The sequence below is a fragment of the Coregonus clupeaformis genome, chromosome 8, assembly GCF_020615455.1.
Source record: "Coregonus clupeaformis isolate EN_2021a chromosome 8, ASM2061545v1, whole genome shotgun sequence".
In the NCBI taxonomy this organism is placed as follows: Eukaryota; Metazoa; Chordata; class Actinopteri; order Salmoniformes; family Salmonidae; genus Coregonus; species Coregonus clupeaformis.
Genome location: NC_059199.1, coordinates 58,576,427 through 58,588,504, shown reverse-complemented (window position 1 = coordinate 58,588,504; position 12,078 = coordinate 58,576,427). Strand labels below are relative to the sequence as shown.

The 12,078-nt window shown below is 43.3% G+C and overlaps 1 protein-coding gene across 1 annotated transcript in view; it reads left to right on the top strand.

Annotated features, from left to right (window-relative positions):
- The window catches only part of LOC121572252 (E3 ubiquitin-protein ligase TRIM71-like), a 46,988-nt gene that overhangs the window by 18,537 nt on the left and 16,373 nt on the right, over positions 1–12,078 (top strand). The window contains exon 2 of the mRNA XM_041884222.2: positions 11,810–11,977. Coding sequence (XP_041740156.1) covers positions 11,810–11,977 — 168 coding nt within the window. The remainder of the gene's footprint in view (positions 1–11,809; positions 11,978–12,078) is intronic.

The following is a 12,078-nucleotide window of genomic DNA, read 5'->3' as shown; positions in this document are numbered from 1 at the left end:
TGGTGAAGTCTATAGTAAGTAGCAGCTGACACATGATAGTGGTGGTGGAGTCTATAGTAAGTAGCAGCTGACGCATGATAGTGGTGGTGGAGTCTATAGTAAGTAGCAGCTGACACATGATAGTGGTGGTGGAGTCTATAGTAAGTAGCAGCTGACACATGATAGTGGTGGTGAAGTCTATAGTAAGTAGAAGCTGACACATGATAGTGGTGGTGGAGTCTCTATAGTAAGTAGCAGCTGACACATGATAGTGGTGGTGGAGTCTCTATAGTAAGTAGCAGCTGACACATGATAGTGGTGGTGGAGTCTCTATAGTAAGTAGCAGCTGACACATGATAGTGGTGGTGGAGTCTCTATAGTAAGTAGCAGCTGACACATGATAGTGGTGGTGGAGTCTCTATAGTAAGTAGCAGCTGACACATGATAGTGGTGGTGGAGTCTCTATAGTAAGTAGCAGCTGACGCATGATAGTGGTGGTGAAGTCTCTATAGTAAGTAGCAACTGACACATGATAGTGGTGGTGGAGTCTCTATAGTAAGTAGCAGCTGACACATGATAGTGGTGGTGGAGTCTATAGTAAGTAGCAGCTGACACATGATAGTGGTGGTGGAGTCTCTATAGTAAGTAGCAGCTGACACATGATAGTGGTGGTGAAGTCTCTATAGTAAGTAGCAGCTGACGCATGATAGTGGTGGTGAAGTCTATAGTAAGTAGCAGCTGACACATGATAGTGGTGGAGTCTATAGTAAGTAGCAGCTGACACATGATAGTGGTGGTGGAGTCTCTATAGTAAGTAGCAGCTGACACATGATAGTGGTGGTGAAGTCTATAGTAAGTAGAAGCTGACACATGATAGTGGTGGTGAAGTCTATAGTAAGTAGCAGCTGACACATGATAGTGGTGGTGAAGTCTATAGTAAGTAGCAGCTGACACATGATAGTGGTGGTGGAGTCTCTATAGTAAGTAGCAGCTGACACATGATAGTGGTGGTGAAGTCTATAGTAAGTAGCAGCTGACACATGATAGTGGTGGTGGAGTCTCTATAGTAAGTAGCAGCTGACACATGATAGTGGTGGTGGAGTCTCTATAGTAAGTAGCAGCTGACACATGATAGTGGTGGTGGAGTCTATAGTAAGTAGCAGCTGACGCATGATAGTGGTGGTGGAGTCTATAGTAAGTAGCAGCTGACGCATGATAGTGGTGGTGGAGTCTCTATAGTAAGTAGCAGCTGACACATGATAGTGGTGGTGGAGTCTCTATAGTAAGTAGCAGCTGACGCATGATAGTGGTGGTGGAGTCTCTATAGTAAGTAGCAGCTGACACATGATAGTGGTGGTGGAGTCTCTATAGTAAGTAGCAGCTGACGCATGATAGTGGTGGTAGAGTCTATAGTAAGTAGCAGCTGACGCATGATAGTGGTGGTGAAGTCTATAGTAAGTAGCAGCTGACACATGATAGTGGTGGTGAAGTCTATAGTAAGTAGCAGCTGACGCATGATAGTGGTGGTGGAGTCTCTATAGTAAGTAGCAGCTGACACATGATAGTGGTGGTGAAGTCTATAGTAAGTAGCAACTGACGCATGATAGTGGTGGTGGAGTCTCTATAGTAAGTAGCAGCTGACACATGATAGTGGTGGTGAAGTCTCTATAGTAAGTAGCAGCTGATGCATGATAGTGGTGGTGAAGTCTATAGTAAGTAGCAGCTGACACATGATAGTGGTGGTGAAGTCTCTATAGTAAGTAGCAGCTGACACATGATAGTGGTGGAGTCTCTATAGTAAGTAGCAGCTGACACATGATAGTGGTGGTGGAGTCTCTATAGTAAGTAGCAGCTGACACATGATAGTGGTGGTGAAGTCTATAGTAAGTTGCAGCTGACACATGATAGTGGTGGTGGAGTCTCTATAGTAAGTAGCAGCTGACACATGATAGTGGTGGTGGAGTCTATAGTAAGTAGCAGCTGACGCATGATAGTGGTGGTGAAGTCTATAGTAAGTAGCAACTGACACATGATAGTGGTGGTGGAGTCTCTATAGTAAGTAGCAGCTGACACATGATAGTGGTGGTGGAGTCTCTATAGTAAGTAGCAGCTGACACATGATAGTGGTGGTGGAGTCTCTATAGTAAGTAGCAGCTGACACATGATAGTGGTGGTGGAGTCTATAGTAAGTAGCAGCTGACACATGATAGTGGTGGTGGAGTCTATAGTAAGTAGCAGCTGACACATGATAGTGGTGGTGGAGTCTATAGTAAGTAGCAGCTGACGCATGATAGTGGTGGTGGAGTCTATAGTAAGTAGAAGCTGACACATGATAGTGGTGGTGGAGTCTCTATAGTAAGTAGCAGCTGACACATGATAGTGGTGGTGAAGTCTCTATAGTAAGTAGCAGCTGACGCATGATAGTGGTGGTGAAGTCTATAGTAAGTAGCAGCTGACACATGATAGTGGTGGAGTCTATAGTAAGTAGCAGCTGACACATGATAGTGGTGGTGGAGTCTCTATAGTAAGTAGCAGCTGACACATGATAGTGGTGGTGAAGTCTCTATAGTAAGTAGCAGCTGATGCATGATAGTGGTGGTGAAGTCTATAGTAAGTAGCAGCTGACACATGATAGTGGTGGTGAAGTCTCTATAGTAAGTAGCAGCTGATGCATGATAGTGGTGGTGAAGTCTATAGTAAGTAGCAGCTGACACATGATAGTGGTGGTGAAGTCTATAGTAAGTAGCAGCTGACACATGATAGTGGTGGTGGAGTCTCTATAGTAAGTAGCAGCTGACGCATGATAGTGGTGGTGAAGTCTCTATAGTAAGTAGCAACTGACACATGATAGTGGTGGTGGAGTCTCTATAGTAAGTAGCAGCTGACACATGATAGTGGTGGTGGAGTCTCTATAGTAAGTAGCAGCTGACACATGATAGTGGTGGTGGAGTCTCTATAGTAAGTAGCAGCTGACACATGATAGTGGTGGTGAAGTCTCTATAGTAAGTAGCAGCTGACGCATGATAGTGGTGGTGAAGTCTATAGTAAGTAGCAGCTGACACATGATAGTGGTGGAGTCTATAGTAAGTAGCAGCTGACACATGATAGTGGTGGTGGAGTCTATAGTAAGTAGCAGCTGACACATGATAGTGGTGGTGGAGTCTCTATAGTAAGTAGCAGCTGACACATGATAGTGGTGGTGGAGTCTATAGTAAGTAGCAGCTGACACATGATAGTGGTGGTGGAGTCTATAGTAAGTAGCAGCTGACACATGATAGTGGTGGTGGAGTCTCTATAGTAAGTAGCAGCTGACACATGATAGTGGTGGTGAAGTTTCTATAGTAAGTAGCAGCTGACGCATGATAGTGGTGGTGGAGTCTATAGTAAGTAGCAGCTGACACATGATAGTGGTGGTGGAGTCTATAGTAAGTAGCAGCTGACGCATGATAGTGGTGGTGGAGTCTCTATAGTAAGTAGCAGCTGACACATGATAGTGGTGGTGGAGTCTCTATAGTAAGTAGCAGCTGACGCATGATAGTGGTGGTGGAGTCTCTATAGTAAGTAGCAGCTGACACATGATAGTGGTGGTGGAGTCTATAGTAAGTTGCAGCTGACACATGATAGTGGTGGTGGAGTCTCTATAGTAAGTAGCAGCTGACACATGATAGTGGTGGTGGAGTCTATAGTAAGTAGCAGCTGACACATGATAGTGGTGGTGGAGTCTCTATAGTAAGTAGCAGCTGACACATGATAGTGGTGGTGGAGTCTCTATAGTAAGTAGCAGCTGACACATGATAGTGGTGGTGGAGTCTATAGTAAGTAGCAGCTGACACATGATAGTGGTGGTGGAGTCTCTATAGTAAGTAGCAGCTGACACATGATAGTGGTGGTGGAGTCTCTATAGTAAGTAGCAGCTGACACATGATAGTGGTGGTGGAGTCTATAGTAAGTAGCAGCTGACGCATGATAGTGGTGGTGGAGTCTATAGTAAGTAGCAGCTGACACATGATAGTGGTGGTGGAGTCTATAGTAAGTAGCAGCTGACACATGATAGTGGTGGAGTCTCTATAGTAAGTAGCAGCTGACACATGATAGTGGTGGTGGAGTCTATAGTAAGTAGCAGCTGACGCATGATAGTGGTGGTGGAGTCTATAGTAAGTAGCAGCTGACACATGATAGTGGTGGTGAAGTCTATAGTAAGTAGCAGCTGACACATGATAGTGGTGGTGGAGTCTATAGTAAGTAGCAGCTGACGCATGATAGTGGTGGTGGAGTCTCATAGTAAGTAGCAGCTGACACATGATAGTGGTGGTGGAGTCTCATAGTAAGTAGCAGCTGACACATGATAGTGGTGGTGAAGTCTCTATAGTAAGTAGCAGCTGACACATGTTAGTGGTGGTGGAGTCTCTATAGTAAGTAGCAGCTGACACATGATAGTGGTGGTGAAGTCTCTATAGTAAGTAGCAGCTGACACATGATAGTGGTGGTGGAGTCTATAGTAAGTAGCAGCTGACACATGATAGTGGTGGTGAAGTCTCTATAGTAAGTAGCAGCTGACACATGATAGTGGTGGTGAAGTCTCTATAGTAAGTAGCAGCTGACGCATGATAGTGGTGGTGGAGTCTCTATAGTAAGTAGCAGCTGACGCATGATAGTGGTGGTGGAGTCTCTATAGTAAGTAGCAGCTGACACATGATAGTGGTGGTGGAGTCTCTATAGTAAGTAGCAGCTGACACATGATAGTGGTGGTGGAGTCTCATAGTAAGTAGCAGCTGACGCATGATAGTGGTGGTGGAGTCTATAGTAAGTAGCAGCTGACACATGATAGTGGTGGTGGAGTCTTATAGTAAGTAGCAGCTGACACATGATAGTGGTGGTGGAGTCTATAGTAAGTAGCAGCTGACACATGATAGTGGTGGTGAAGTCTCTATAGTAAGTAGCAGCTGACACATGATAGTGGTGGTGGAGTCTCTATAGTAAGTAGCAGCTGACACATGATAGTGGTGGTGGAGTCTATAGTAAGTAGCAGCTGACACATGATAGTGGTGGTGAAGTCTCATAGTAAGTAGCAGCTGACACATGATAGTGGTGGTGGAGTCTCTATAGTAAGTAGCAGCTGACCACATGATAGTGGTGGTGGAGTCTCTATAGTAAGTAGCAGCTGACACATGATAGTGGTGGTGGAGTCTCTATAGTAAGTAGCAGCTGACATGATAGTGGTGGTGGAGTCTATAGTAAGTAGCAGCTGACACATGATAGTGGTGGTGAAGTCTTATAGTAAGTAGCAGCTGACGCATGATAGTGGTGGTGGAGTCTCTATAGTAAGTAGCAGCTGACACATGATAGTGGTGGTGGAGTCTCTATAGTAAGTAGCAGCTGACACATGATAGTGGTGGTGAAGTCTATAGTAAGTAGCAGCTGACACATGATAGTGGTGGTGGAGTCTCTATAGTAAGTAGCAGCTGACACATGATAGTGGTGGTGGAGTCTATAGTAAGTAGAAGCTGACACATGATAGTGGTGGTGGAGTCTAGTAAGTAGCAGCTGACACATGATAGTGGTGGTGAAGTTTCTATAGTAAGTAGCAGCTGACGCATGATAGTGGTGGTGAAGTCTATAGTAAGTAGCAGCTGACACATGATAGTGGTGGTGGAGTCTATAGTAAGTAGCAGCTGACACATGATATTGGTGGAGTCTCTATAGTAAGTAGCAGCTGACACATGATAGTGGTGGTGGAGTCTCTATAGTAAGTAGCAGCTGACACATGATAGTGGTGGTGAAGTCTCTATAGTAAGTAGCAGCTGACACATGATAGTGGTGGTGAAGTCTATAGTAAGTAGCAGCTGACACATGATAGTGGTGGTGGAGTCTTATAGTAAGTAGCAGCTGACACATGATAGTGGTGGTGAAGTCTATAGTAAGTAGCAGCTGACACATGATAGTGGTGGTGAGTCTCTATAGTAAGTAGCAGCTGACACATGATAGTGGTGGTGGAGTCTCATAGTAAGTAGCAGCTGACGCATGATAGTGGTGGTGGAGTCTATAGTAAGTAGCAGCTGACACATGATAGTGGTGGTGGAGTCTTATAGTAAGTAGCAGCTGACACATGATAGTGGTGGTGGAGTCTCTATAGTAAGTAGCAGCTGACACATGATAGTGGTGGTGGAGTCTATAGTAAGTAGCAGCTGACACATGATAGTGGTGGTGAAGTCTATAGTAAGTAGCAGCTGACACATGATAGTGGTGGTGGAGTCTATAGTAAGTAGCAGCTGACGCATGATAGTGGTGGTGGAGTCTATAGTAAGTAGCAGCTGACACATGATAGTGGTGGTGAAGTCTATAGTAAGTAGCAGCTGACGCATGATAGTGGTGGAGTCTCTATAGTAAGTAGCAGCTGACACATGATAGTGGTGGTGAAGTCTATAGTAAGTAGCAGCTGACACATGATAGTGGTGGTGGAGTCTATAGTAAGTAGCAGCTGACGCATGATAGTGGTGGTGGAGTCTATAGTAAGTAGCAGCTGACACATGATAGTGGTGGTGAAGTTTCTATAGTAAGTAGCAGCTGACGCATGATAGTGGTGGAGTCTCTATAGTAAGTAGCAGCTGACACATGATAGTGGTGGTGGAGTCTATAGTAAGTAGAAGCTGACACATGATAGTGGTGGTGAAGTCTATAGTAAGTAGCAGCTGACACATGATAGTGGTGGTGGAGTCTCTATAGTAAGTAGCAGCTGACACATGATAGTGGTGGTGAAGTCTATAGTAAGTAGCAGCTGACGCATGATAGTGGTGGTGGAGTCTCTATAGTAAGTAGCAGCTGACACATGATAGTGGTGGTGAAGTTTCTATAGTAAGTAGCAGCTGACACATGATAGTGGTGGTGAAGTCTATAGTAAGTAGCAGCTGACGCATGATAGTGGTGGTGGAGTCTATAGTAAGTAGCAGCTGACACATGATAGTGGTGGTGAAGTCTATAGTAAGTAGCAGCTGACGCATGATAGTATTGGTGGAGTCCCTATAGGTTACACGGCCAGTTGTATAACGAGACTATCTACAGTGAAAACATGACACCACTCTTCTCACAAACATCTCTTGTTTGTTATTTTCTTGTCAATCTTGCCGTGATTGTGAGTCCCATAGGGTGGCGCACAATTGGCCCAGCGTTGTCCGGGTTTGGCCGTGGTAGGCCGTCATTGTAAATAATAATAAATAATAATAATATGCCATTTAGCAGACGCTTTTATCCAAAGCGACTTACAGTCATGCGTGCATACAATTTTGTGTATGGGTGGTCCCGGGGATCGAACCCACTACCTTGGCATTACAAGCGCCGTGCTCTACCAGCTGAGCTACAGAGGACCACCTATGTAAGAATGTGTTTGTTAACTGACTTGCCTAGTTAAATAAAATAAAAATTATCTCTAAAAGTCTCTTCTCCCCAAGTTAAACTCTACTAGGCTACATACTGTAGGTCATGTCATTTCAACATCTCAACCATGCTTTACACAACAATGGTCAAAATCCTTCAGCCAGTTTCTCTCTTCTCAGAAAGGTGAAACGTGTTCTAGTCTAATGATCAATTAGAATATGTGAATATCAATGATCAATTAGAATATGTGAATATCAATGATCAATTAGAATATGTCAATATTAATGATCAACTAGAATATGTCAATATTAATGATCAACTAGAATATGTCAATATTAATGATCAATTAGAATATGTCAATATTAATGATCAATTAGAATATGTCAATATTAATGATCAATTAGAATATGTCAATATTAATGATCAACTAGAATATGTCAATATTAATGATCAACTAGAATATGTCAATATTAATGATCAATTAGAATATGTCAATATTAATGATCAATTAGAATATGTCAATATTAATGATCAATTAGAATATGTCAATATTAATGATCAACTAGAATATGTCAATATTAATGATCAACTAGAATATGTGAATGAGATCTCAAAGTTGTTTTGGTTAGTCTAATCTCTCAAAGGTTTTTTAAGAAGTAGACAACCACACGATGAGAAGAGTGACGAGTGTTTAGGATCTAATGATGAAATATTTCTGTTGGCACTGAAATCGATTTCAATTCCATTTTTAAAATTTGTAATAGGATATTGAATTTGTAATGCACAAATGGAATCATTAAATTCATAAATGTAACTTGTATTTCATTATTTGAAACTGAATTGAAGGAATATTGCATTGAATATTCAAGTTTTTTAAAATTATATATTCAGTTTTCATATGGTAGATATTGCATTCATTGTCTGTGTATCAAAGTTTACAAACTGTCATTTCAAGTTTTTATAAAAGTTTCATATATTCAACTTCTCAGATGAATTCAGTTTTCAAATTCAGATTCAAAACTAGAGTAACTGGTTCTTAGCCAGCCGGATTAGATAGTGGTAAACAGACATTTCCGGTGGTTTCTGAGGCCAAAGTGGCATGTTGAATACATTTACATCCTATGAATCTGTCTCTACGCTATTATAATCCCATTCCTAAAAGTTAAGACTCTCTGGAACAAGGAAGTGCCTTCTGTTCCCCTCTGTGATGATTATAGGCCACGCAGGACACAGAAGGGAGTGTCACAAAAAAACTAAAGTTGCCCCCATACGAATATAGTTGAATAGCCCTATCATAGCCCTTCTAAGGCTAGCCTTTCCACTCCCTATTTAATCTTGCTCTTGTGACTGACTGGGTTCGAACCAGGTCTCCTGCATGTCACAAGACTGTGTTGGCCCACGTCGATAAAGCCCGTAGGGATTCGTTCAGGAAGCTAACACAAGTCTTCAAGTCTCCAGCAGGGTTCATCGAACCACCCCGGTAACATTTCACCCCCCCCTTTTGACCTCCTACTCAGCGATCATTGCACCAAGATAACCGACTGGGTTCCAAATCAGGCCTACTGCACAACATCACTTCCTGTGGCAAATAAAAGTAGAAGGATCTGTGCACCACATTTATTGAGAACAACAGAGGTGGTTTGGTGATCCATCCATGTGATGAGCAACCTTGGCTGAGACCTTGAAGATGTGTTAGTTTGACCGATGGGGTTTTAACCCAGGTCTCCTGTATGCCAGACAATGCGACTTTTCAGGTCTCAGACAAGTTACTCATTACATTTACATTTTAGTCATTTAGCAGACGCTCTTATCCAGAGCGACTTACAGTTAGTGAGTGCATACATGTTTTCTTAGTTTTTTTTTATACTGGCCCCCCGTGGGAAACGAACCCACATCCCTGCCGGCCAAACCCTCCCCTACCTTGGACAACGCTGGACCAATTGTGCACCGCCCATGGGTCTCCCGGTTGCGGCCGGCTGCGACAGAGCCTGGACTCAAACCAGGATCTCTAGGGGCACAGCTAGCACTGCGATGCAGTGCCTTAGACCACTGCGCCACTCCTCACACGAGCGTGGTCACCGGGACCACCTGTGTTACACTTCACTCCCCGTTGACCTCCTTGAAGAGACCCATCCAAGTCACAGGACCAATGCCTAGGCTTTAGCTCAGCAGGCAAACGCAGTCTTAACCCAGTAATCGCGTTAGCCTTATAATGACTACCCTTGCCGGAGACTTGAAGCTAACACGTCTAACACAAACTCCCACATGTCAAACTAACACGTCTTCAGGTCTCAGGCAAGGTTTTCATCACGTAAGCATGGATCACCAAACCACGCTCTTTTGATGAGTAACTTTGCTGGCTCTTGAAGACTTGTATTAGTGTAGCAGATGGGGACCTGTGGAACTCAGCCTAAAGTGTCACCCCTTGCACAATTGAAGAAATACCTTTTTTAATAGCAAGATGGGTTGGAATGCTTCAGGGAGGGCGGTCACATGTGTTTTTGAGGCCTGAGTTCAAGTCTCTGTATGAGCTGAATCTGGGGGAACTAGTACTTGCTAAGCAGGCATCGTGATGTCCTTAACAATGGTGCCACTGGACTCGTATCTACTGTTGTGCTGATTCAACCACTGTGGTCGCTGTGAAGTGAGTTTAGGAGGTGAATGTAGCAGATGGGGGTCTGAAACTCACTCATCAGCCTGAAGTGTCGCCCCTAACGAAATTGAAGAAGGCCTTTTGCAATAGCGTGGTGGGTTGGAACGCTTCAGGAGGGTGTTTGCAAGGCAGAAGTCCTGAGTTGGAGTTTCGGGATGAGCTGAATCAGGGGGAACTGGCACAAGCAGAATGTCGTCCTTTTACGCGAACTTCCAGAACTTATCCCTATAATCAAATAAACTGTCTAGGCTTTAGCTAAGTGGGCTAACACAGTCTTGTGACGTGTAGGAGACCTGGTTCAGTCACAAGAGCAAGATTAAATAGGGAGTGGAAAGCCTTAGAAGGGCTATGATAGGGCTATTCAACTATATTCTTATGGGGGCCACATTGTTGTTGTGACACTCCCTTCTAACCTGTGCTGCGCGGCCTGTGATCATCATAGAGGGAAACAGAAGGCATGTCCATGTCCCAGAGAGGGTTATAATAGCATATAGCTGAAACGGCTCAAATGCTAGAGCCAAATTCATAGGAAGAAAATAAATTCAACATCCCACTTTGGCTCCAGAAACCACCAGAAGTTTCTGTTTACCACAGTCTGTTCACCTCTACCTCTCCTGGCTGGCAAAGTACCAGGATGTTGTCTCTGGTTTTGAATCTGAATTTAGAGAACTGAATCTGAATGCATCTGAGAAGTTGAATATATGAAACTTGAAATTATAGTTCGTAAACTTGATGCAGACAATGAAATGCAATATCTGCCATATTAAAACTGACTATATATATTTTTTTATATAAAATAAAAAACACTGAATGAATATAAATTCAATTTATGAATTCAATGATTCAATTATGCATTACAAATCCCAAAATATGACATTCAAATTAAATATCCTAATAGAAATTCAAAATTATGGAATTCAAATACAATTTCTGTATTTGAATAAGGATGATTGAGACCCTTGCCTGCTGTCAGACCCTCACCCATCCATCCTTCCATCCATCCATCCATCCATACCTCCTCCACCAAACGCAGCTGCATTCCATCCCTTTGTTCTGCCCCTCCCCTTTGGCGTTTTGGAGAGGTTGAAGAAGGGGGAGGGGCTAGAGGAGGAGAAGAGCATGATGTTGAAAAAGGGGGGTAACACAGAGGAGCAGACAGGAGTGCGTACATACCTCATATCATGCCTCCCCCTGGGACCGTAGCCATTATTGATGGATTGATTGCTGTTCCCACCCCCTCAGCTCTACTCCCATTGGACAACATTGATCCCTGTCACTCCGGGATTTGTTGTTTTAGCGCATATTTAATTAGTGTCTTGTTACAACCGGTCAGTGTAGAGGAGAGTTTGGTCATGCTAATGGTTACGTGTCACTATCAATGAGTCAACATTTTTAAATATTTATATTTGTTATTTATTGAAATGTGATTCAGTGTGTTTAATATTACAGATGCATTTTGTTATGATCATTTGTTGATTAACCTGTTTCTTGAACTGTGTGTGCGTGCGCACGCCAAGTCCTCTGATTTGGTTTATTGATCCGTAAAGCCCCAGAATGCCCGGTCTCATCTCACTGTCACCCCTCTGAGCCTGAAGAGGACCAGGGGATGTGTTCAATCAAAAACGCACTGCATTATTTTTACGTCAATAACAAACCATTCTCCCAATGGTTTCTGGTCTCATACTCACCATCACGGTTAATCGTTTAACATATTAAAGCACTTAAACCCTTTAAATAATATGTTGTAATGTATGTTTTCTATTTGATAGGAGGATTTCATGAATTCTCTCTCCGTCTCTCGTCTAGGTGTTTCTGTTTTTCTGTGAGACGTGCTCGGTGCCTATCTGTAGGGAGTGTAGTGTGGGTAGACACTTGGGCCACAGCTTCGTCTATCTACAGGACGCTGTCCAGGACTCCAGAGCCATCACCATCCAGCTACTGGCCGACGCACAGCAAGGAAGACGGGCTGTACAGGTGAGCGTGTCTGTGTCTGAATGCATCTGTGGTATTTTTGACCCATTTACCGGTTTAGAAATGTGGGAATATTCTGCGTATAATCTACACACTCGTCTAGG